General features: G+C 41.1%; 2 protein-coding genes across 21 annotated transcripts in view; one reads left to right on the plus strand and one right to left on the minus strand.

The window, feature by feature from the left end:
* LOC130181551 (regulating synaptic membrane exocytosis protein 1-like) overlaps window positions 1-10,891 on the minus strand; it is a 105,052-nt gene extending 94,161 nt beyond the window's left edge. For 9 of the 18 annotated variants that reach the window (XM_056395836.1, XM_056395845.1, XM_056395852.1 and 6 more), the window contains exons 1-2: window positions 10,385-10,550; window positions 6,319-6,393 (exon numbers count right to left, since the gene is read on the minus strand). In XM_056395836.1, the coding sequence (XP_056251811.1) occupies window positions 6,319-6,393; window positions 10,385-10,545 (236 nt within the window). In that variant the 5' untranslated portion in view covers window positions 10,546-10,550. Of the gene's footprint in view, window positions 1-6,318; window positions 6,394-10,384 lie in introns of all 18 variants that reach the window. The other 9 variants (XM_056395853.1, XM_056395842.1, XM_056395848.1 and 6 more) reach the window with 7 other exon arrangements.
* A 223-nt stretch (window positions 10,892-11,114) lies between these two features.
* asrgl1 (asparaginase and isoaspartyl peptidase 1) lies at window positions 11,115-23,349 on the plus strand. 3 transcript variants are annotated; one of them, XM_056395854.1, is made up of 7 exons: window positions 11,115-11,241; window positions 16,263-16,469; window positions 17,947-18,089; window positions 18,443-18,597; window positions 19,508-19,629; window positions 21,810-21,920; window positions 22,175-23,349. In XM_056395854.1, exons 1-7 carry the CDS (start codon window positions 11,115-11,117, stop codon window positions 22,387-22,389), a joined length of 1,080 nt encoding a protein of 359 aa, XP_056251829.1. In that variant the 3' UTR covers window positions 22,390-23,349. The 3 variants fall into 3 exon arrangements, with proteins under 3 accessions (XP_056251829.1, XP_056251830.1, XP_056251831.1); XM_056395855.1 differs by lacking the exon at window positions 11,115-11,241 and adding an exon at window positions 12,649-12,679; XM_056395856.1 differs by lacking the exon at window positions 11,115-11,241 and adding an exon at window positions 12,710-13,626.
* The last annotated feature ends 3,387 nt before the right edge of the window (window positions 23,350-26,736 follow it).

Genomic DNA, 26,736 nt, shown 5'->3' on the forward strand with positions numbered 1-26,736 from the left:
GAAACTCATGTGCATGCACTTTGACTATCATGAACACACTCAATAAAATCTGTTTTAAAACTGAAATTATCTTGCAACTCCCATGGGGTGTCAGACCCCCTCAGGTTGGGAACCACTGCATTAAACAATGTGTCCTTCATCAGTCTCCCTGCCTGACAAAGCTCTTAAGGACCATTTCAATTCATTATAACTTGGCTCTTACATTCAGAACTTTGGCCATTCTTGCTATTGGTTATGAAAACATTGTACAGAACAAAGCATGGCTGGGAGGACTGCAAAACTGCTGCACTAAAGTCTGATGGGGTGAGATACAAAAGGATTCAGGATCAGACAAGCCAAACATTTCAGAGTAAACCTGACATATTGGTCATAATCCCTCACTACAGAGGAATGTGCAGATGTATTGTTCTTAGTGTTTGAAACCCCCTTTCTAATGGTGACTGGTCACCGTCACTGTCCAGGTGTGTGGAGGTGTTAAAGTGAAGCAGGGTTTGAACTTCTTTCTCAAGCTGTCCCTTTTCATTCTTAACAAAACTGAGTTGCATCACCTTTCATGTCTGCAACCCAAGTGCAACACCACAAATGCTTTCAAGGAGAGACTGCCCAAAAAGTGTGAGATTCATTGCAGCGAGACTACAAAGAAACACAAAAGACAAAGTGCTCTTGGAGACAGACCAAAGAGCCAGGAGGAGGCTATGAGAGCAGGCTTTTTGCACTGACTTTGAGTGGAGTCATTCAGGACAGGTATGATACATGTTTGCCTTTAAGACTCATTGTACAACCTAATTTTGTTTCATCTGTGGGGTTGTTTAAATCCTATATGTATATATATTCTATATTAAGTTCTAATGAACTTAAAAGAAATATATAACATTAAAAAATTGAAGTTATTCTCTGTTGACCACCATATGGAAAAATCCAGCCATAAACAATTCAAAATACATGAGGCCCAGCCTGTGTCTTATCCAGTAAAGAAGGAAATCTCTCAAACACACAGAAATGTAACTGAGAGTGTGTCAAGTCCCTCCCCGGTCCCCCGCTGGAGCAAAGACTCATGGGAAGACCAGGATAACAGCCAATCCCTAAAGGAAGTGAGGAAATGACTCCTCGCCAATCTCAGGGCTGACTGAGGTTACTACAGGGCTGCTGGGCCATCGCCATGGTACCCTGCTATCAGGGGACACCTGGCCAATTGCATTCAGGGATGTTAAGTGTAAACATCTTACACTGCAGTACAGAAGCATGTTGCCTTTTACAGAAGCACGGGGGTCACTGTGCAGACAGGGATGGTTGGAGGGCGGTGCGACATATTCTACATATGTAAAAAGAAAAATGGCATTTTGATTTGTGACCACGATATCTGTTACATATAATTTGTCAATTAGTGTTCATATGTATTACATTTACACCGATTAGCCACAGCATTAAAACCAGTTACCTCTCTTAATGTTGCATGGACTTAAATATAAAATACAAAGAAAAAATGTTAATTTAAAATACATTTAGTAACACAAGGTCATTAATAATATACACTGTGACATAGTGATATTATCATTTGAAACTCTTGCATATGGTGATTAAATACAGCTGAAGGATTAGCTACATTTTCCCTTGCAGACTGAGAAACTTCTACAAGTTCTGGGCTTATTAAAAGTTTGAAAATCTCAAGAGGTTAACAGAAGTACAATGTGGTCAAGTTTAAAACATTTTCTCATGCAGTGCTTTCAGACTGCCGGCAGCTCAATCAACAGCTCACCAAGAGTCTGTTTTGTCTCTGACAAACGTTTGGCAGGAACTGACCATCAGCAGCCAGGTTTCCCCGCCCACTTCTTTTCCTACAAACGTTACAATAATTCAGTGAGTAAACATAACGCCTTGATACACAATGAACAGTTGATGTCTGCCATCAAGGGATTCCCTCAGCTACAAATATACAGTGTTGGGCAGTGGCGTCACTACAAGTATTAGCATTAGTAGCGTGGTGCTAACCTTGCTGTTTTCGGAATTCAATAGCTTTTGAGTAGCGACGCTCTTCTATTGAATAAGCAGCAGCAGTCTGTTTGACAGTTACGTTGATCACTGAGATATCCCTGAAGTTGGTTGAGTCTTAAAAAATAAATTAAATTAAGAAGCTTCTGATGTAGTAAACTACTTTTGCCATGTTGGTTTAACTTAGCTTACATTTCTCTGGGGTTAGCATCAGTGTAGTGAAGCTGCATTTGATGATGAGTAACTGGTAGCTTGGCTACATTGATCTATACATTGATATTGTGTGTGTGTATGTTAACCTCACCTGGTCAGTAGATGACCAGGTAGTTGTTTCACTTAGTACCAACTATAACAAGTTTAAACTTCACATACACTACACAAGATGCCACGTAATCCTAGTTCTTTAGTTTGAATGTGACGAAAACACAGCTCCTTGGACTTTCTCTGCTGTTATCTATCCAGTTAGCTCCGACGCTAATACACGTTAGCAAAGCAGTGTAGAGAACATTCAGCTAGCAGCTTCTAATTTTTAGCCAGTTAAAACTAGTTAAATCAGTTAAACCGTGTTTGTTATCACTAATTAATGTCAATACTGTGAGTAACTTGATGACAGGCCTAAATGAAACTTGGTATTTTATGTGCTCTCTACCTGCTGCTGTGAGTACTTTGAGAGGGAAGAACCTCCACTCTGTAACACCACTGTACAACCACCGCTGTGTCTCTTTAGTTCCAACAACTTCAACTGAGTCAGACGTCTTCTTTCTAGCAGATCACTGCGAGTGGTGACATTCTCCCAACTGAACTTTCATTCATATCACATCAATAATTTAAGCTTATAAACTTTTTTTTTTTTTTTTTGAACAACAGCCTTCAGTTCAAGAAGCTCATGAGTCCCCAGCTCTGTTATTTCAATGTGTCAGACACAGGCTTTTTCATCAATATTTCAGCAACATAAATCAGGCTGATAAACAATGCTAAAGGACTTGGATCAAGACAGGGGCCAAAGAAACTTGATTGGGAAATCCCTGATCCACCAAGTCATAACATTACTGACAGGTCAATACAACATAACCAGACTGTCACAAAATTATTAACATCATATATTCTGTGCTGAAAGGGTGTTTTTGATGTGATGTTAACGATGCTGCAACCATGAAGTCAACCAATGTGTGAATTTAGAATTACACATTAGAATTTTCTCCTGGTTATTAATAAAGTAAAAGCACAAAAGCTAATAAATTACAAAAAAACATCATATAATCTTACTTTGTTACTTTGTTACTGTTACTCCCTAATTATTCTGTGTATTTATATGTCAGACAGAGAGGGAGAATGAGGAAGTATTGTGAGATGATCACACTAAAAGATGCTGAGGCCTTGTTCACACACACATTAGCGCAGCGTGATCGTTAGCAAAGCGAGGATACCGAAACAGAAGGCCCCACCAAATAACAGACGTCGATAGAGGTTGAATCGTACCTGAAGCCACAGGCCCTCACCAACACAGCCCAAATATCTCTGTCCCAGTTCAGAGGGAATACTGACTGTAATGTCTGGTGAATAATGTGGGGAATACTGACTGTAACGACACAGATTGTATGTTATAAATGGGGCCAATAATGTGGGATTCCTTGGAGAATCAGATGTGCTCCAGCTGACTTACTCTGTAATCCCACCTCACTCTCTGATCCAACTTACACACACTCCAACACACACATATAGTGCACGCAGATAGAACATAAACAAGCTTTATCCTTTGATCATCTTGTGGCAGAAAAAAAAGGACATTACAGGCGAGAGGAGTCAACAGAAATGCACAGAAAACTCGCATTTCAACGTGCAAATAAGCCAGCGGGACGGAGACGCTCACATAACATCAAAGAGAGGGAACGACAAAGTCTGTTTCAAGTAATGTTGGCGATTCAAGTCTATATTAACAACCACTAATCAAATAAGAAGACTTTACACACACACACACACACACACACACACAGCAGTGAAGGAAAGATGACTGAGCTGAGCCATTATAAAGAGGCGCTCCTGACCAACCCACCAAGCATCCAGTCCCCGCTAATTGGAGCGGAGATGGGAAGCATCATTTCAGCAAAAGCTAACCCCTAACCACCTGCATTATGAGCACGATGTTACTTAGCGAGCTTGAGAAGGGATAGAGGCGCTCCATGATTGGCACTTTTGATAGGAATATAGACGTAAAGATGTTGGCATCACTCAATCTTAAAGTCATTTTCCTAATGTAGATTTACATATAAAAGTAAAAGGTAAGTGTATGGTCATTTAATCCATTGCATCCATTCACATTGCTTCATCATCACAATCAGTTAAAAAGCAACACATGTCTCTGTGTCTCTTACTGCAGTGCTGCTTGGGATTTCTCTTCTAAAGATTGTACACAGTCCCTCTGACTTCTTACCAATCCAGTTTTAATGTAACTAATGATTCAACTGGAGCTCATCCAACTGCAACATAAAGCTCCAACAGCTTGTCCCCCAGCACTGTCTGTTCAAAAATTGAATATGTAGGGCTGCAACAAACAATTCTTTTCATTGTCGATTACTTTCTCAACCGATCGATTCGTTGTCCAGTCTACACAAGAAAAAAATTCACAGAGCTGATTGTGAGATTTATTTCTCACTGGTCTTGCTTGAAAAAATGACAGGTAGGATTAATCAATTACCAAAATAGTAGTTGATTGACTAATCGATTCATAGTAAATGGACTGCACATACAGTCGGCTATATAGCGCTTTATAGTCTTATTCGCATCAGGGGCAATTTTGAGGCTCAGTATCTTGCCGAAGGACACTTCAAAATGCAGACGGGAGGAGCTGGGAATCGAACCACCGACCTTACGAACAGTGGACAACCCGCTCTACCTCCTGAGCCAAAATCAATTAATCAACTAATCATTTTAACTTTATTAATATGAGTTCGCAGAGTTCTTACTTTTCACAACTCAAGGCGACCGATATGATCCCTCTTATTTTTTTGTTTGTGTGCCACGAAAACATTTAGCTAGCCTTTAAGTGCTCTACGGCATCTATTGTGCACTATCTTCTGTTAATCGCTGTTTAGCTTGCTGTAGCTCTTCGGGGGCAAAAAAAACTGTAGAGAAGAAGAACCTGAACTTGGTCAAACCAACATTTCCTTTACTTTTTGTGGCCAGCCAAAGGAGGCTATTGCAGGTCATTAGCACCATCCATATTTACAGTGTACATCCCTTTTATTGTATAAACTCATCCACAATGAGGCATGATGTGTTGACAGTTTTGAGACAAATAGCTAGTTCTCTTGAATAATCTGTACTGGAAATGAATTATGTCTGACTATGACTAGCATGTACGGCTAACCAGCTAGCGCCACCGAGCAGTGAGAACGAACACGAGCTTCCGGCAGCACCTACTTCACAAGGATTTACTGATGAACACCACTGTGCAGCACATCGTCTGGACCTTTCAATAAACTGCTGAATAACATTAATTAACATGTGACCAAAAAACAACAGACTCAAATGATAGACACAACTGACTGAAAACTACACAAGCCTGAATCTTGGTGGTTACTTATCTCATTTGTTGGCCTATGTCTACATTTGTAATAATGAATCACAGTGTCAGATCAGAGTCCAGATACAATCAAGAAGTTCAAGTGAAACATGTCACAGACACACACACACACACACACACACACGATGGAAGTCATTCCTCCAGACAAGCAGCCTGGCAGGAAAGGTAACTGTGAGACACACTGAGCGCCTGAATCCAGCCTAAGCCAGCAATGCTACGGCGGAGGACCACAACATCAGCTAGTCTCTAATGATTCAACAGGATCTGGACTGGACTTATCAGACTGATCGTGTCCATCTTCACAGCAGAAGCTAATGTTGTACACTGATAGACGAGGGCTGTGTGTGTTAAACAGGAGACAAAGTCACTCAGAAGGTAGAGAAGGAACCTATTTTCAGTGACACCAAACTTCCTAAATATAAAAGTAGAAATCTAAATGAGGCGACTGTCCAACACCATCCCACTTAGATTATTATACAAATTGCATAATGATGGCTTGAGTCACAATTTCAAAACATAGTAACCAGAACACGAGTTTGTCTTTTATACTGTTGACTCATCCAAGGTGTAAAACAGACTCCACAGCAAAACATGAATGTGAGGCAAAACAACAGACTGCCAGCTCTCGCAGGTTGTTATGGGCCACCTTAACACAAAGTGACGTAAAGGCAAATATTAGCAATGAACTTTAAACTTATTTTAGGACCAGTTTTTTAACTTCCTGGCTGACTAGTGTTGCCACTCACCGGACGTCGTTTTGCTGCGGAGGTTTCTTCTGCCCGACCAGGTTTACCGTTCTTGCTTGGATAGGCTTCTCTTCTCTGAAACACAAAGTTAGAAAAGCACAACATCTTACTCTGAACTTTTGTTGGCGTTCTTGTATTTTTGCATTTGGTTCATTTATATACTTTCAAACTCCCTGTTTGTAATGAATGGTTAGCTAACAGACTTAACAAGACTTGCTTGAAATGTTTTTTTAGAGGTTGCCGAAAAGGCCTTGCGGCAGCTGTGGGGGGGGGGGGGGGGGGTCCGTGGATATGTGTGCCACTTGCACACAAGTCAGGGGCTGGGTGAGGGTGTCTGATGATTAAAGACCCGAAACACCCTGTGACCCCAGATTCATCACTGAAGACATGTCCGAAGTAGCACCAGGTGTGCTTTTGTTTTTTTGAACAGACTTCACCTGTGAATACTGTAAAACTTAATGGGCGAATAAAAAGTCAGACGTCATTCCTGTAACTATCACAACACTTGTCTGAACTCTTCAGTTCATCAGGATCCAGACTGAGGTTTGCCCTGGGTTTATGCTTGGATTTCGTGTCAGTATCTACTAGCTTTCAAATGTGAATATTTGTCTTCCTATCCTCAGAAAACCTCATGTTTTGATATTACTTACTGCCATTATTCCAGACTGAAGCTTGAATTTTTGAGTCTCAGTTCGGCTATTTTGTATCGAATGATAGTGCAATCACTCACAAACCGAACCTTAAAAATAAAGCTAATGTTTTAAATACAAACTGAACTGATAAAGACTTTTCATTTAGACACTCAGGATACCTTTAGGGCTCTGATGACAGGCCTCAGACAACAGTGGCATGCTTTCAATATGTCCACTGACACATTCGCAGTGTGATTCAAAACCATCTCATCCATAAACATGAACAGTGGGCTCTGATCACTCTGATCACAGAGGGAACTCTGAAGAGAGAAATCCCCGCCAACACCCACGCTGTCTAAAACAGAACACGTCTTTTTATCGTCAATACTGTGAATACCCCTCTCATTATCAGACACTTTTGTCACATTAAAAATGGCGATAGCTCTTTGTTCCTCAAAGATACAAAACCAACTTCTGTTGTACTGACTCTATAAGTGATTCTACAGTGGTGACTGAGGCATATTTGACAACCTCGGGTTTTACCGTAACCTAAAATCAGGCATGTTTTTTTTGTGTTTTATGTTGTGAAAATACAGACTTACTTGAGTTGTCTAAATCAGTGAACATCATGTGAGCATTATTTTTCAGTATTACACTATTGTTACATGGGAATGCAGATGAAGTGCAAACCGGTTTGCCCATGCGTTAGCTTAAAATAATAATGTTACTTGGATGGATTACACACAAGTCGATCCTCGAGATGACTGGGATCATAACATGTAATAAAAGTTAAAACATTAACGATATGGTTTACACAATGGTAAGTTGTAATGTCAGATTCCACTCTTGAATGTAAGAAAAAAAGCCTGACTTTTCTCAGACACTTCACAACCCTCTGGAAACTATCACACTGTGGAGCTTTTCCGCACACTGATATCTCGCATTTTCTAGAAATCAGATTGAATGCATCACAGGTAGATCAGCACAGCTAAAAATGAACACTTAAAAACACCTTGCAAAGAATCTGAAACTGTTCAGCACATCTTGCATTTTAGCAGAGAAAAAAAAGAACTATTGTACCACGCACCTACGAAACATTTTTACAGCGGATGTGCAGTATATGTGTGTTATGTGCTTCCTGTTTCTATCCTGGAGGTGAAGGCAGTGACATATTGTAGCTCTCAGTGGAATTAAAATACACTAAGTGACACATTTGATCATACACATCATCCAACTATTGGCAGAGAGCACAGCTGCTTTTAGCCCTCAGCTATGCTTTGCATGAATACGTACATGGAGTGAGCATTAAGGAGGATATCCTACTGGCTAAAGTACCAATCATTTTTTTTACATGCACATGCTTTGGGTATTTGTAGCGACTGATTGACTTAACAGTGAATTTCTATGGTTGAATACAGCGATGCTCTTAACTGCATGGATGCTTTGTTACATTGCCCATAGGGAGACAGGCTACACTGAAATATGTTCCTATACTTTACTTTTCCATTCATAATGTATAATTGGGATTTAAGCTTTTAAAGATGGTGCACAGGACTGTAGCAGAGTTTGTTTACAGTTCATCCATCTTTCTTTCTGTGAGTGAAAATCATACTTATGAATTAATGACAGGACGTCATTGTTTATCTACACTTTATTTAACATTACATCACTGCTGGTATGGCTGTATACCCTCAGGTAGGTCTGCATACATATACTATGATCCTATACACTTTAATAGCAAGAAAACCGACGGTGAGTATACCTTAAACTGCTCAGAAGAGGAGCGTGTTCTCTACCTCTCTGCATTACAACCCACACGACCCTACTGCTAGTACACTCACCGTGCATGTATTAGTCAACCTGTGCAGCTTTTCTGTGTAGGATTGCAATCGTAAAGACACACACACACACACACACACAAACACACACACACACACACACACACACACACACACACACACACACACACACACACACAGCTTTCCTGTGGCAGTGATGAGAGGAAACGGTGCTGAAGCCAATATAGGTTAAGACATGTATGTGCTGACAGCCTGCCTTATTTGCAGCCGCTACAGTATGACACGACTGAATCCACGGCTCCTAATACATTAGCCTATACTGAAAATGATGCATAGCCACTTAGAGCCGGAGTTATATATTGGACATTTCCTTCTTTAGATGCAATGAATCGATCTTCCATTCCAGTGCTGGGCTATCAGTCCGCGCAGAGGGCTTAAAATAGAACAGGGACGTAAAGCTTGAGGAGTGCCTTGCTTAGGTGGGTCGCTCTCTAGCTGCCAATGTATGCACGCAGTTTCATGCAGACCAGGCAGAAAATGAGAGAAAGGCAGCGTTTCCACTTCATACATTTTTCTGGTCCTGGAGGAAAGGGGGTGGATGTGGGTTGATTTCTGCAGTGATCGCAGTGACAAATGAATCTGGAGGAGACTTTTCTCCATGCATGTATATGATGGTGGTATGGAGGAGGAGGCAGAGGTGGATGCACACAGTGAATGTAAGTCACTCCTGATTCAAAATGACATTACACAGGCACCTTTTCCTCCCCTTTTATAGGCCTACTGGTTCTATAACAGCCTGTGTGATGTCTGTTGCAAGAGCACTGGCCTACATACAGTGCATAAGGCTGGGAAAGGCTCAACCGCACCCCTGAGCTGAGAACAGCAGCTGTTGAGATGGATGCTGCACAGATAAAAGCCAGCAGGGAGGGTTTTACTTTTACTATTCTCAACGCCGGGCTTCAGTGAGCCTCCTGCAATTTCCTGCTGCATCCATCAATGAAATGTTTCAGGTGAAGTCCAGATACTCTCCACTTGACTCAGGCATTGGTGTGAATGGTTGTGATGATATGAAGACAAGTGCAGATGAGAAATTAGTTCTTATTTTACATCTGAGTGGAGTGTGATGTTGCTGATAAAGGGGCATGGTGACACACCTTCATCCTCCCACGATTCTCTTCTTCCTTCCTCCGGAGCAAAGTTAACCCTCACCCACCACTCGCAGAGTCTCTCCTGGGAGCAGTGAGAATCTGCAAACTGGACGCAAACCTGGTCTAAACTGGCCCGTGCATGTTTTCTCTTGCACAGAGCTGAAGCCTTGATGGGCTTGTGAGTGAGAGAGTGAGTGAGTGAGTGAGTTGTGTGTGGAGGGACCTGCAGGATGTACACACACACACACACACACACATGCATGCATGGTCAGATACAGTGGAGCGGAGAAAAAGTCCTGATGCTGAAACATGTCATCCATAGGAGGTGGATGGTCTTCTGAACGGAAATAGCCCAGGCCCAGTCTCTCGCTCTCACACACACTCACACTCACACACACACGCACACACACACACACACACACACACACACACATACACACACACACACACACAAACACTATCTTTCTCTTCTCTCTCTCTCTCTTACTTTAACATGGCCTCCTCCTTCGCCTCCTCCTCCCGTTGCCGAGCCAGCACAGCCATGATGATCTTCCTCTCCTCCTCCGTCAGATGGCTCAGATCCGGCTCCGGGATGGCCGCGGCGACGGGTGGGCGCGGGCCGCCCCGAGGGCCCACCGAGGCGAACATCTTCCCCACCACCACCACCTTCCCTTCCTCCCTCCCTCCTCTTCCTCCTCCTCCTCCTCGCCTCGGTCGGGATCACGGATAGAAAACCCGCTGGCGGAGCCCACGGATCACGACATGGCCCACGGACAAAGCGGCGGTTGGAGCGACTGATGCGGAGTTCCCATGGCGGTGGCGGGGGGCACCCAGGGCGGCGGCGGCGGCGGCAGCGGCGGCGGCAGCAGCAGCAGTGTCGGTGCTAGCTGTGGTGGAAGTAGCGGTGATGGTGGTCCCGGTTGCCGTTTTCAGCCTCTGCTTCTCCCTCTTGCTGCTCCGCTGTCTTCTCCCCCCACCCCCCTCCCACCGCCCGCCCGCCCACCTCTCCCCTCCACCACCTCCGTTTTACGGGGAGCCCATATCACCGGCGCTCGGTCGGGATGATAGTACGCGGGAGGGGGATCTCGCTTCCTTTCTCAGGCCAGGCAGAGAGAGGAGGTCCCTGAAGACGGCTCAGGTCGCCGCTCGGTCCGGTGGGCTTCTCCGTGTGGCTGCAGGGCGAGGCGGCGACTTCTTGTTTTCCAGCGCCGCCGCTGATGCTGATGCTGATGCTGCTGTCAGGGAGACGGAACCGTCAATGGGACCGCAGCCCCTCAAGCGCGCTCACTTCTCTTGTGGCGGGAGCGCGCAGCCCTCATTTGAGAATGGGGGGCTCCACTCACCGTTAAGATGCGCGCTCACGCCAGCCTATAGCACACACAGGAAATAATGGGTTCCTCTGGGGTGCATCGTGGGTTTTGTAGGACCATAGCCAAATGACAGGGACGTTTAGAATCAGTGTCAAACAAGAATTCCTTTAATATTTAATTAACCTCATGAAAACGGTTAGATATCCCTTAATTTTACCTAAATTATATAGCCTTTCATATAATAAATATATGATTGTGATATAGCAAAGTTAATATCGCATGGCTACCCCTTAATTTGCACGTTTTCCAAACGTGAAAAAATTAAATTATTAGATAGGCCATCAGTAGCTACTACATTAAGGGTTTTTAATGTATGGATGGATTAAGGGTAGACCTATTTAAGGCCTGACCAGATAACATGAAAACTATCCCAGAATTTACTTCATGAAATATTTAGACCCTTAGATTACAAAATTAAGGGATTTCTATTTCATTTTTTTAAATCTAGCTACTAAATAACATCACACCTATCACTTAATTTAAAGGCCCTTACTTTTTCAATTTAAGGTTCAACTTCAGGGGTTTGCCTGAAAATCTGGATTTATTAATGGATAAATAAATAGATCATAATGTATTACGGGGTATTAATCGGTTTTCTATCTGATTTAAGGGGTTTTAATGGGGCAAACATCAAATGTTGATCAAATAACTCAAAATACATCCCTAAATTTCCACATTGGTTAAAAAGTTAAGGTGAAAATTTCAAATTCAGGGATGACTTGTCCCCCCTTAAAACCTCTTCAGACCATCGAGATAATCAATTAAAATGCAATCCATTGATTTATCCTGTGAAATTCCCTTATATTCTCATTGAAATGTCTTTAAATTATTATTTATTAGTTAAAATTACATTATTACTTATAGATAAATTAATGGAATTGTAAGATATTTAATGAAGGTATTCCCTTTCACAGTGACCCTAGAGTCATTATCACTACCCAACCATTATTTAAGTTTGTCAAGGTGTAATAGAGCAAATATTTTTGCAATAAACTAATAACTAGTAAATATGCAGTGTACAAGATTATAAAATATTAAGGAAATAATGAATGTAATTCTAAAGAACCATTTTCTAGTATTGTATGAAACCTTTTACAGTAAGAGTGTACGGACTCTCCTCCTCCTCCTCCTCCCTCCCACCAATCATTGCGTGTTAGAATGACGCTCATCCCCCTTTTTTTGTCCTTCCTCCCACCCTTCCTCCCTCTCTTTCCCTCCATTGCTTCCTTCTGTCCTTCCTCCTTATCCATCCTTCCAACAGTTCCCAGCATGCACATGCACACACACACACACACACACACACACACACACACACACACACACACACACACACACACACACACACACACACAATATGAAGGCAGCCAGATGTTTACCACAGTCATGCACACATAGGATGACATTTACAGCATGTGAGTGTACAACATTTTAGTCACAGGCTGTGGCAAAGTATAAATCACACATACAGTACTGCATAAGACAAGATAATTTATTAAGTCTTATTTAAGTCTGGTCATGATGGTCTAAATTTGGAAACAGGTTTACTTTATTAACCTATTCTTAGCAACAAATGTAGATTTATTAAAACCTGATTTCTGAGCTGCTAAAATTATTAATTGTTGGCTATGGCTTCATTTACAGTTTGACAAGTTATCATACAGCTAATAAAAAGTTATGGGGAAAATGTACTTAGAGGAGCAGGAGCTGCAAGTTGCATCAAGAAAAAAGATAACCATGGCTTAGACCAAATGCTTCATCATCATCATCATCATCATCATCATCATCATCATCATCATCATCTTATAACTCATCCAAACCAAAACAAAGCTAATTATTTTCCTCATCATTACTGCCAGCATGCAAGTGTTTGACTTATTCAACTTTCATCCACATATCTCACTTTTCCAATAGGTAGGCTGAAGAAGCGTTCACCCACCCCACCCCCCTCCACACACACACACACACACACACACACACACACACACACACACACACACACACACACACACACACACACACACACACACACACACGCACACACACACACACATACACACACACGGTGGTTGCTTGCATGATTGTTTAACCAAGACTGCTGTGCCTTGGGTTATGGTATTACTGGATTGGCGTTGATTGAAAATAAAAGTTTCGCAATTCTGACTTCATAATAAAAAAGCTTATGTTTTTACTAGCACAGAACAGTACCGTGTAAATGGGGTAACACAGCATACTGCTACTAATACTACTAGTTTAACGACTATAACCTACGACTATTAGGAGACGTATTTTATTTTGAAAGTGTCACCTCCCGGAAGTGCTAATGCTTTTCTGAGTTTTATGTCTCCTCGTTGATATTTTGGTAAGAGAAACAGAAACACCTGTTTTTTTCCTTCTTATATTCATTGTATGATTAGAATTTGTGCATTTGCAGGTTTACTGTCTGTATGCTGTCGATGTCTTGATAGGCAAAAAAGCGTAAAATGTCCGCGTGCTGTTAAGCTGCTTGTAAATAGGTCAATGTTCATAGTAAATATGGTGCAGTGAGAATTTTATCAAGCGAAGGCTTTATTAAATTGAGTTTTACACGTAACGTTTGGTCGTTTTTATTCAGGGACAGGTTGCAGGGTTAGCATACTAACCTGTAGAAGCCCTGACACATTCAAAACAACGTTATATCCGCGTCTGCCTGTTGGCTTTAACATGAGCTCAGCCTTTTCTCACGTCTTCGGCACACACACACACACGCACACACAATCACCCATGATATATTTCAGATATACCCTATAACCTGTTTAATACAGCGAACTTAAGGTTAGCTTAATTTTATTTCATCACCATGGTGACAGCACTAGTGGCGCGAGACCACTAGAACTTTATGGTTTATGGCACTGGTTAATGCTTTTATCCACTAGACTGTAATCTGGTGAAACGAAACAAAGTTATTGCAGAGTTCATTTTTTAAAATAGTTGTATAATAGTGTGTGAAGCCAAACTAAAACGCTAGAAACAGTTTCAAAAGAAATTAAACAGGTAATTAAAATAGAAAAACTTGCTAGGAAAATGTTTAGGACTCCATATGCAAGGTGCATAACGAGGAGTATTTAATGTTCAGTCAGAGGCGGTGGAGAAGTTTTCTAACCTGGATTTAAGGGTGGTCAAATCGTATCTCTTTGAACTTTGTTCTGTGATGCAGAGTAACTAAATGCAGAAGCAGCATTTAGTTACTCTGCATGTCCATACGTGTTGAGTATGGACTCAGAAAACAGTTAGCAGACTGATAGCAGATGACCTTAAAGGCTGAGAGGACTAATATCAGTGGTGTGCAGTGACTGTTACAGGGAAGCCACCCCGACTCCAACGTCAAAAACATAGACCATACTGAAACATAGCTTTTCATGACAGTATCAGTAGAAAATCTCTCTTTTTGTGCTGCCTGTCTTTCCTGTGCTAAAATTCTCTCTCCTGCATCTTGCTGCTCCCTGCCTGGACATCTTCACCTTTCTCATTCCTGGCTGAAGAAGTTTTAGGATTATTCTTCTTAACTGATAGTAAATAAATAAATATCAAATGTGCAGAATAGAGGGAAATATTTAAAATCACTTCTATGGTAATCTTCAAAATATTTACCATTAACTGACAATGACACACTCCAGTGACGATGCAGAATCCTGTTTTTACCTGTCTCGGTGTTGTTAACCTTCCCTGGCACATTTATCGTCTGGACTGTAGTTGGGAAGCACAGGGGAGATGCAGGAACTTGGATCTTGAGGAGCTGTAGCATTTATTTACTGACGGACAGCCTAAAGTGCACATTCATTCACTGCTACGTTCACAGCTACACTGCTAACTGCTAACTAATCTCTCTCTCACCCGCTACGCATACAACCTATGCCCTGATCTATTCCTGAAAGAAGCTGCTCTACTCCTGTAACAATATTCTATCTCAAACTTCTCAAACTTGCTGCAGATCTCACACAGAGTTAATAAATCAGTGTAATTTGCTCATTTACTGCACAACTTCAGTTTCCACATACTTGTCTGCACATGCGTATAATGCATGCAATATCATAACTGATCTCAGAACAGTTGAAGCTGAGACATAAACGTAGACACCGCCATTGGCGGCTGGATCGTACAGCAACGTCACCGCCATATTAGACTAGGCGACACTGCCCTGTAAACAAGCACAAGTGAACGGAGGAGCTGTAGTCTTTCTGGATATAAAGCACTATAATGTTTATATTTCTCAACTGATTTCCATTAATAGTTTTTATATTCGAGGGCTTTATGATCTATGTGAAGTAAAGATAAAAGTTTGGTCTCCAGTTACTCAGAATCGTGATTGTTTAGGCTGTAATCACTGTTTTCCATGAGGAGGAGTGTGTATCAACTTTAGGTTTACATGAGCATTAAGCGGCTTTTTATCCTCTGTTTATTCCTATTTCTTTACAGGGCATTCTTGCCCAGTCCAATAAGGTGGCAACGCTGACATATTGCAGCAGTGGGCAGAAACTACCAATGCAGAAGTCAAGCTAGCCACCAAAAGTGGGCAGTAAATTACATGATGAAAACAGGCATGAGCTCCTTTATGGGATAGAACGCTGTTCTGAGATCAGATGTAAAGAGACAAATCACTTCCACTTCAGTATCATTCTAATTCATGTCTATTTTTAGCTTTAACTGGGCAAACACTGCTTGCCTTGCTTGCCCTGACGGCACGCCACTGATTCATATGTTAAAAGACACAGAAATCGTCTCAGATGTTTATTACAGTCCATTGAATGAATGAAACTGTCATTGTGTGATTTTGGCGTACTTACAGACCTTTCTTCACTAAAAGATTTACCAGACTTAATTCAAACATATCTGTTTTGACAGTAGATCAGAGTAGTGCAGGACTGCTGGAAATTAAACTGCTAAAAATATCCTTTATGTCAAACGCTGCACATTTGAAACTAGTGTTTACATCTTGTTTTACATCATATCTCTCCTTAGTTCCTTCTCAGGTGATTGACATGTTGCCAGTGTTGGTGGTCCATGGAGGGGCGGGTCATATCCCAAAGGAGCGGTCAGAAAAGTCCACTGCAGGGGTGTGCTCAGCAGTCCGAGCAGGGTACGCCATCCTCCAGGGAGGGGGCAGCAGCATGGATGCGGTGGTAGAGGCTGTGTCCGAGCTGGAGAATAATCCCTCCTTCAATGCAGGTTATGTCAAAACACAACACACTGTCACATATCTTATGCATACTGCATTGTTTGGGTTGCAAATGACCATGGACTTGCATTGAATTGCAATAATTCCTGCTTACATTTATGTTCCTCTGGGAAGTCTGGGAATCTATTTATTTTAACAGTAAACCAGCAAGAGTTCTCTGATGCTAACAAAGCTAACATGAGCAGTGTAGAAGTGTCAGATAATATAAATCAGAATCAAACTGTGAAAACTGTTACTGGACAGGAAGACGAGATTTGTGGTCAAGACGTTGTCATGTCCATAGAAGGAAAGAATTGAGAACAACATATTATTGAATATTTATTTATTTTTCTCAAAATCACTTACCATTAAATCAAAAGGTCCAAAATATTTTTTACAGGTTACAGATATTGGTCTTTGGAACTTCTTCATATCCTGTTCCCCGAAAAAAAACACTGTCCATACTCATAAAAATTCATTTTAAACTATGGGTAACCCAGCCCACCACTAATAGCCAGGTTGTAAGCTGCGGCTGAATCCATGTTGATTCATGTTATCTTACGTTGTTAGTGTGTTAATAATGTGCTGCTGACTTTTGTCAAAGAGTGGGTGATAGTGCATGTGTCATATTTGGTTTTGTCCATGAATCAATCTTTGCACCTGGAACATAACTACACAAACAAAACAACTTGTGGATCTTGGTATTGTAATCATGTTGCTTGTTGTGCATCTAAATGCAATAAAAATGTAACAGACACAGTGAACTACACAGGTGGCTTTGTTTGTGGCCATAAATTGTGTTTTGAGGTGTATTCTAAGGACGGAGGCGGATTCAGTGCCATAGTTCAGTGGTCAGTGTGTCACTTATCAAGATTCAGGTTATTTATTCACAAGGCTAAATGGGATGCGAGGAACAAGATGGAGTGACTTTCACTGGATAGTAATACTCATTTAGTAAATATATCCAAAATATGAAAAAGTCAGCAGTATCTTGCTCTTGAGATTTCTGCCAGTGTAGCAGACAAAACTCTGGCAGTTTGGGCAAAGAGAAACTTTAATAACTAATTTGCATAACTAATAAGAAACATGTATGAATGTTTTCATGTTCTTCATGTTCTTGATAATGTTGAATTAAAGTCAGCTTGCCTTATTTTAGCCTGTGTTGTTTCTGGATGATAAGAATGCAGTCTGTTTAAGTGATTGGAGGAGGGTGTTCATTTTTGTCAGCTTCCAAAAAGGGGGAAAACAAAAATGTTGAACATGGCATTAAAAAATGAAAATATGACATCAGTATTAGCAGTTCCTAAAAGTGTTAACTAACTGGCTCCACCATCAGGCCAAAGTTTGCGCTTAAATCTCTATAACCAATGGACAGATCGCTGTGAAATGTATGAATCACTCACACACCAAATGTCACCTCTGTACACAAAAGACTATTTGTTCCCAGAGGCGAGATCTCATGGAGCTGTTTTTCAAATCATATTTCAGGGTGTGGGTCAGTGCTGAATGTCAAAGGAGAGGTGGAGATGGATGCCATTGTGATGGATGGTAAAACATTGGGAAGCGGTGCAGTGTCTGCTGTACGCTGCATAGCCAACCCTGTGCAGCTAGCAAGACTGGTTATGGACAAGGTGTGTATGCGTTAAGGACTGATGAGACATGAGTGTGCAGATAAAGCTGAACACACTCAGATACAGTCATCTATCTGTGTAGCTGCAACATCCCAGGATTTTAACAAAAAGATAAACACAGATCTACATCACAGCTTTGTTAATGCCAGCAGTCTTTGTAGGTTTCAGAGTAAACATAAGTGTGTTGTGTGTGTCCTAAGAATGAAAATAATGTATCATGTACCCTGTAGAAATAAAGGAAGAACCATAGTAATGGCTGCAGTGTAGTTTGCACAGTGACTTTCAAATACAAAAAGGTTTTGTAATTGTTTAGAGATGCATTTTATAGATGTGAACTTTGACCTCTGTCTCAGACCAGTCATGCTTGTCTGACAGCAGAGGGTGCCACTCAGTTTGCCTCAGCCATGGGTGTCCCTACAGTCCCCCAAGAGTCCCTCATCACTGAGTACTCCCGTATGCGCTGGAAGAAGAACTTGGCACCCGATGCCAACCCTGTGGAGTGCCAAATGTGAGACATAGCATCATTTTAAGCTTATTAGCATACGTTCCAGTAATGATGCGTTCCTTAAGAAAGGAAATAGACTGAGATATGAGTCCTTGCAGACACTTCTCAAACCACTCCTGCTGCATAATCCACTTCTGGTGCTGATGCAGGTTTAGTGAATGTGAATTTGAGCATGAATCAACCCTGTGATAGACTGGCAGCCTGTCCAGGGTGTACCCCGCCTAATGTCAGCTGGGATCGGCTCCAGCCCCCTAGCGTCCCTCAAAGGATAAGTGGGTAAAGCTAATGGATGGATGGACACTTTCCATTTGGCTAAGGTGGCTCCTCGCTTCCCTCAGTCATGCCTCTTAGCTTCTCTCAGTGGGGATACAAGAGAGAGAGGTGACAGAGATACATGAGGCTGGTAGAACTGTATTTACCAAAGAGCACCTCCTCAATCTCTCCTGCATCATTTTGAGGAAGCAGCAATTACTTGAACAGAAATAATTTCTTTTACTGTCTCATTAGATCAGCTGACCAATCACTGAACAGTTCCCATTGAAGCTTTGCTGTCTGGTACAAAAAAACTTGGATGAGGTTTAGGAAGCGAGCACACAGAGTACTTTGAGAGGAATCTATGGATGTTTTGACAGGTTTTTCTGCTGTGACTCTGGGTCATCATTGGAATTCATTGTCACCGCTGTGAGTCCCAAATGTTTACAGCTGCGCCCTCTGCAAAAGAGCAAGATGCAAACTGTTCAGAGACATGTTTCAAGCCTACAGGCAGGGAGGACCTGATACTGTTCCTCTAACCTGGGTTTAGTTTGCTGTAACCAGGTCACTGTATGAAACAGGTTTTTTGTGTAGCAGTCTTCACAATAACATTAAGTCATTCAAATGTCATTCTGTTGTTCCTCCATGTTTTGTTGTGTAGGGGGAAGATGGGCACAGTTGGAGCTGTAGCAGTGGATAGTGATGGCAATATAGCCTGTGCAACCTCCACTGGTGGAATGCTGAACAAGATGGAGGGAAGGGTGGGCGACACCCCCTGCATAGGTCAGTCTTCACACATGTAGATGGAATTTTATGTCTTTTAATGAAATGTTTTGAAAGAGAGAGAGAGAAAGACCAGTTGGAATTTCAGTCTAACAAGAAAAGTTGAAAGTCCCTTTAAGACTCATTGTTCCTGCAGTCTGTTGGCCTGTGACCAGGAGAAGTTTGACACGTGTGGTTAGTCAGTAAACAAACTTGGTTAATAATTGACAATGAGTTTTGTCTTTTCTAAAAACAAACTCTGCTGACACACATTGCAATGTGCAACCTTTAATTCTTATGTAGAAGAAAAATGAAAACTATGATTTCAGAGCCTCAGCACTGAGTGGTTTATACTAATAACCTAATGCTGCTGAGCAATGTGCCAGAACCCAAAGTGTAATTTGAGAGGATCAGTATATATTGGTGTAACAGGGTCTAAATTATCTTTGTTGTTGTTTTCTACTCATGTTTAGTAAACATCAGCGTATTTTGAGAGTGTATTTTGGCCATGTCAGCCCTGTTTAATCTGTTACTATCAGTAAATGACTGATTAGACTGTCATGAGTCAGAGGAAGGTTTACAGCCAAGCAGCAACCTCCGGGGCTGAAAGATGAAGCCAACACCGAAGTGCCAGAAACTGCAGTTCCTCCAATGACCACTTGAGGCTGGCTCCAAGAGAAAGTCTATCCCCAAATGTCCAACTTTACGGCAGAAATAAATCTAATTTCCTCCTTCATAACAACTGTATGGGGGCGTGGCCGCTTTGAGAGACAGGTGGGCGAGCGATGCTTGCCACAAACCAGCATGCACCGAAGTCTCGGCTCCACACATGCCCCACCTCTTTGCCTGTTTTTGGATTAGCTGGGAATTAAGGTGGAGTCAGACACTGCCAAGATGGCGACGGTGGAGCAGCTCACTCTGAGCTTCAAAACCGCTCTTCAGAAACCTGTGAGTGACGTCACAGAGGCCACGTCTGCCTTTATTTACAGTCTATGATCACAGCCTCTCTCTCTTAAACAGATGTCTGAAATCACAAAACAATGCTCTCTAGTAAAAAGTTGGCAAAATTATACAATAACAAGTTGAAACAGTTTAATGTGGAACAACTGCTCATTTTCACATAAGACACAAACTTACAGAGCATAGAAACAAAGCAGTTTGCTTCTTTGCATCGGCCGTTTTTGCAGACTGGAATCTCTTTTTTATGCTTCATAATTTCTGTAAATTCTAGTTAAAATGTGAATTTCTCCTCTTCCATAATAATTGTGTCACTTGAACTGGAATTATTGAAAATTCAAATAATTTTACATGATTAAAATACAACTGAGATTGGGGCAATAGAGTGTCAATCTTTGCTTAATTTTGTTAATGCATGCAGTATATCTCAAGAAAATATTATCTGAAGCATTACTCTTCCATCTAGTGAAATAGATATGTAACAGCATTCTCACACAAGTGCTGCTGGAATCCCTGGTAAACAAAAGGGGTGAAAAAGATTACATTTATTTGCATTCATAAGCAAAATGCTGCTGTAAATACTTAAACTGCGCTAACTCATCACTATTTTTGTATTAACAATGGGTCAAATGTGGAAGGTGAAAGTTGTCACTTGTACAAACAATCCCAGAGAATTATTACCTAAGCTCCACTCAGCTCTGTAGAGCATTGTAGTGTCTTTCATGTTATTTAGGTTGACTGTTTACTCATCAACCTCATTCCTAGCTGCAGCAGGAAGCTGTTTCTGGCTCAGATAAACCCACTGTACACTACATGCCCAGCACCAAACAGCAGACAGACTAAGTTAGCGGCTAGTTGGTGAGAATGGCAGAAAGAGACAGATATATTCTTCAGGAGCTGGTGGCGACCAAACCAGAGCTACAAAGAGTGAACATTGGACTTACATTCTTCAGGAGGCCAGAAAACATCCAACTCACAAATTAGTTTGAAAGTTGCGAACAGCAACACATTACCAACATGTTCATTTCTTGTGGTAATACTGTAAGACTGTGTTAATAGGTTGTTTCTGCTCTGTTTCTAGCTGACTTGTTTTTCCCAACAAAATGTTTCAAATTGACTTTATATCTGAAGTTAAACAATTCAAACAAACAAACAGTTTCTGTCACTCACGGGTAAAGTGATGTTTTTTGTGTGTGTGTGTGTGTGTGTGTGTGTGTGCGCGCGCGTGTGTGTGCGCATGTTAGGGTGTGGGGGTTATGCTGACAATAAGATCGGAGCAGTATCAACAACAGGCCACGGAGAAGCCATCATGAAAGTTACTCTGGCAAGACTCATCCTGTTCCACATGGAGCAAGGTAACACACACCTTTCTCCTCCTCACAGTGAATACAAGTGACTATACAGATGCAGAGATGATGGAGATGTTGTAGACTAAGAGTCACAATAAGAAAGAAGCATTTCATCCATCGTGAACATGATTTGATGGTTGCTCCCAGATTTGACTGAGTTCACTGAAGTTCAAAAGTACAGAGGATGTGGCTGACTGAGGCTGACTGACTCTGCTCATCTTGATGAACGTTTCATCTTCTTTCCTCTTCTCTTCTCTCAGGTCAGTCAGTAGAGGCAGCCAGTGACTTGGGCTTGGCCTACATGAAGTCCAGAGTGGATGGACTGGGTGGGGTGGTGACAGTGGACCCTCAGGGCCACTGGGCAGCTCGCTTCTCAAGCCCGCAAATGTCCTGGGGTGCAGCCCAGAAAGACACCCTGCACTATGGTCTATACACTGGGGAACACTTCACACAGAGGATCGACGTCCCACACTGACAGGAAATACACAACATACAGTATGTGCTAATGGAAAAAATAAATAATTGAAACTGAGGATACTGATACGACTTAAAACTAATGAAAACAAAATGTAAGAAATCATTAGAATGAATTGAGTTTGAGGTGTTCTGGTAGCCATTCATTAAATTCATTAAAGCACTCTACATAGAGGATACAGGAGGAAGAGTGGTGAGAACACACCTTAGATCCTTAAAGTCTCAAAGACATTGACAGACTGTAGAGATGAGACTTCCTGCTAAAGTCAGGTCATTGTCTGAAGCCAGATGAGGCTGAGCACTGACAATGAGAGCTGTGTCACTGTGGGGTCAGGCTGTCATGAACTCAGGAGGATGGATAATCAAATGACCTGTTTATCAGAGACCTAGACTTTTGTTAAAATGTCATGTATTAATTTTATGTATATATATTTTTTATATAACATAGAAAGTTTCAAATCAATCACTAAATAAAAATATTTTGTTTGACAGAAATCTGACTTTTATGATTCATAATTTGAGCAATAGAAAATCTGCATGTTTTGTATTTCTCAGCCGATCATATTTTAAATGAACAGCCAGTTTTGCTGCTGTGTTTCTAAAACTTACTACTATAAACTAATATGTATCTGCATTGAAAATTTTAACTCATCAATAAATGCTTCTATTGAATGTCTTTCTTGATTTAAATTTTCATTTTCGTCTTGTGAAATGAAACACTTATAAACTTTGTATTTCAGAGAGAACAACTATTTGAGCCTCTGTATTATCACAGAGAATGCATGTGATTTTTTCTGTAGTATAGTTTAGTAGTGTTGTAGTGTAGTGATGAAACATCATCTCTACACGGTTTGAATCTGAGCCAGTATCAGTTAAGTGTTACTCATCAAATGATTGTTAATGCTGAAGCTTTGTTTAAGGATAACACTGATGATGACAATAAATTCCTTTAATCCCTGAACATTGTGTGTTTCAAGCTTCATTTACCCATAAAGTCTGTGAGTGGAGGTGCACTGATGTGTGAGGCTCTGGCTGTATGTGTGACCCCTTGGGCTCCACTAGATGGTGCTGTTTTAATACAAATCAACACTGAACACTGAACGAAAATCAAAACTATCCAAAATGATAGTACAAAGAAATTTAAACAAAATAGATTTTCAGATCATCAGATACAGTCAATGAAAATATAGATAAATGACAAATAGATTAAACTGTCTGTGTGTGTGTGTGTGTGTGTGTGTGTGTGTGTGTGTGTGTGTGTGTGTGTGTGTGTGTGTGTGTGTGTGTGTGGAGGAGCTATCATGAAAGTTACTGTGGCTAATAATTGTATATAAAGAATCACATAACTTTATTTAGAAGACATGGACTAGACTTATTCACACACACTGATGGTGAGTGTAGAGAGAGAGCGAGAGTAACTGAACTCAATTTAATCAAATGTCAGTGTTTTTTTTAATCTAGCTGGGGAATCCAGAAAACACTCTCTGGAGGCAGATAAAACAACTGAACATACAGCTCCCAGTTCTCAGACAAATCAATAGAAATCTGTGCTTCCTCTGCCTCTGCTAAAAGATCGGTGAAATTTGACGCTCTCCTCCCCCTCCTTTGTCTCTCCTCTGCAATGTTTGCATTTTCATGTTTACACAACACACACTTTCTTAGATGTGCAAGCACTACCTCTCTTGACCCACACTGATTCCTTCAGTGATATAAACAAATATTCCTCAACACATTTTCTATACAGTGAGATCCAAAAATCTGAAACCACTTTCCCATTTATTTGAATGGGAACATTGTGTTTCATGCCTCATTTGCCCATGAAATCCGTGTGTTGAAGTGAACTGATGTGTGTGTTTAAGCTTTGACTGTATGTATTAACTCTATAGACTGACTAGAGGGCGCTTTTTCAGAAAATATTAACTAAAAATGCAAATGTTCCATGCCTTTTTTGACAGATTTTAGTTCTCTTGCAAACTTTTGTCCATTTGTCCATTGTCCATTCCCTAATAGCATTTAAAAAAATATACATATGTGGATCTTATTTGGATATCTTTTAAAGGAGCTATTTGTAAGTTTTGCCAATGCTACATAGCTAACGTTAGCATTAACAGCTATTTACTTGTGTAAATGTTGAGAGTTCAGCATCAAACTTCATTCCTTTGCTGTCTCCATCAGTTGAAAGCAACACCAATGTTAACTCTTCTCTCTATCACGTCTTTTCTTCTAATGAAGTTACCATGCTAATCAGCTAACTCCAGTTAGCCTCATCTCTGTAGCCTCCAATCTGCCCGAGGATGTAGCGTTGCTAAGAAGGCATATTATAACCTATTATAAACACAATGATGGCTGAAGCTGTTGTCAAGCGACAATCAACACCACCTGCTCCAAGCAAGAAACCAGGTTCAGTGGCAGAGAAAACTTACAAATAGAACCTTTAATGTGATACACAATGAAAAGTCAGTGAATTGTTGTAGTACAGTACACACTACTATTTTGAAGCAGCATTAATCAATATTTGTATATGAACAATGGGTCAGTAGACCATGTGTAATGTCAAACATGTCACTTGTAGTGAAGACAGTTATCACCAATCTGCAGTTGCATTCATCTCTACTGATCGTTTTAACTTCATTGTTTTGGTTTTACAGCTGCAACTTTACTATTGTGGTTTACATAAACCTTATTTTCCGCCACAGGAGGAGCTGTTTTAAGTGAAAAGGCTCTGATAAACCCACTGCACACTACCTACCCAGCACCAAATAACAGACAGACAAAGTTAGCAACTAGCTGTAGGAAATAGTTGAGCATTCCCGGCAAAATAGCCTGATATGTTCTTCGTGATTTGGTGGAGACCAAAACAGAGCTAAAAGGAGAGTGAATACTGGAGTAACATCGTCAGGTTGTCCGAAATATGACTCAGAATGAATGGTAATGTTCCTCTGTGTCGGCTAGATCTGTAAATAGGCAACCATTGGCTAACATGCTCACTATATCAGCTTTATAATAGACACTCATTTGGCTGTGTCCACCTAGCTAAAATTAATGCAGTCTAATACAACAGGCCTGCAATAAATCCTCCGTCATCAAGGTTCAGTTTTTGTTGAAACACTGCATTATGAGCCTAAAACATTTTGGACTAAACGGTACGAACAGCTGTCAGTATAACACAATTCAGTTCAACAGCTCCAAAAACTGCAGCCTCTAAAAGGACAGACAGTTGTGTCACCTTGTGTTTACAGATTATTCTGCTATAAACACAAACATATAAATTAATACTGCCTTAAAGGTAAAGGTGTAATTACTAGCTTCAATAGACCAGTGACAGATTGAGAAGACCTTGCTTCAGTCAGATCCTGATTGATTTCCATAATCTAGTCCTGCTTACCAACCTTACAACCATCAGCATCGACCTTTCACTCAGCAGGCCGACCAGCAACACCGATGATGGCTCTGTTCCAGTGAGGTGTGCTGACGAGTTAGCATGCATTGTACCGAGGCTGTGGAACTGGCACAGCAGAATGAAATACAGCCAATATTAATACTGTTAGTTGCGTCACTGTCACCATGAGAAACAAATTCTGCCCTCAGGGACTTTCTCAAACAACACGCTCCTCATCGCGTGCACGGCTGCAGGACTGGTCCACTGTGTGAGATGTTTTCATGAGTCTGCAGTCCTGCAGACTTTGCCTGATGGTTTAGCTCCAAATTCATCATGTTGCAATAATAAACAAGACAAAGAATCTACCACTAAACACAAAGTACAGGTGAAGCTGACGGAAATGTCACTAGTGTTGCAGGTATTTGGTCATAAAAAAAAAGTATCAGACGTGTTAAAATTCTGACCAGATGATGGCGTTATGGCGTAGGATTCATCCTGAGGGGATCATGAATTTTTGTACTAAATCTCATTACAATTCATCTAATAGTTTTCAAGAACTTTTAGACAAAATTTCACAGCAATTGCTTTAACACTTGCTGAGATATGTCAGTCTTGACCAAAGTAGTAGACTGACTGACCAACAGACTGATATTGCCATCCCTAGAGCCACTAGCATGGCTGAAACAAAACAAAGCAACAGTGGAAGTGACTAGCAAGAACATGTTAAGGCCGCATGTACATTATCTAAAGGTGAGCACTTTGTGTACGGTGATGATCACTTCCTGAATTGTTTTTGATCCTGTCTGATCCAACTGTATCTAGGTGTAAAATGGTAATGGGTTATCCTCTGTAGGTGGCACATCCCCCCACTGCTTTGAGTGTCAACTCTCTTACCTTATCCACACGTCCTTACAGTGCTTTGAGTATAAACACTTATACTTCAACATAGAGGTATTTTATCTGCCTCCA

The sequence above is a fragment of the Seriola aureovittata genome, chromosome 14, assembly GCF_021018895.1.
Source record: "Seriola aureovittata isolate HTS-2021-v1 ecotype China chromosome 14, ASM2101889v1, whole genome shotgun sequence".
NCBI classification, from domain to species: Eukaryota; Metazoa; Chordata; class Actinopteri; order Carangiformes; family Carangidae; genus Seriola; species Seriola aureovittata.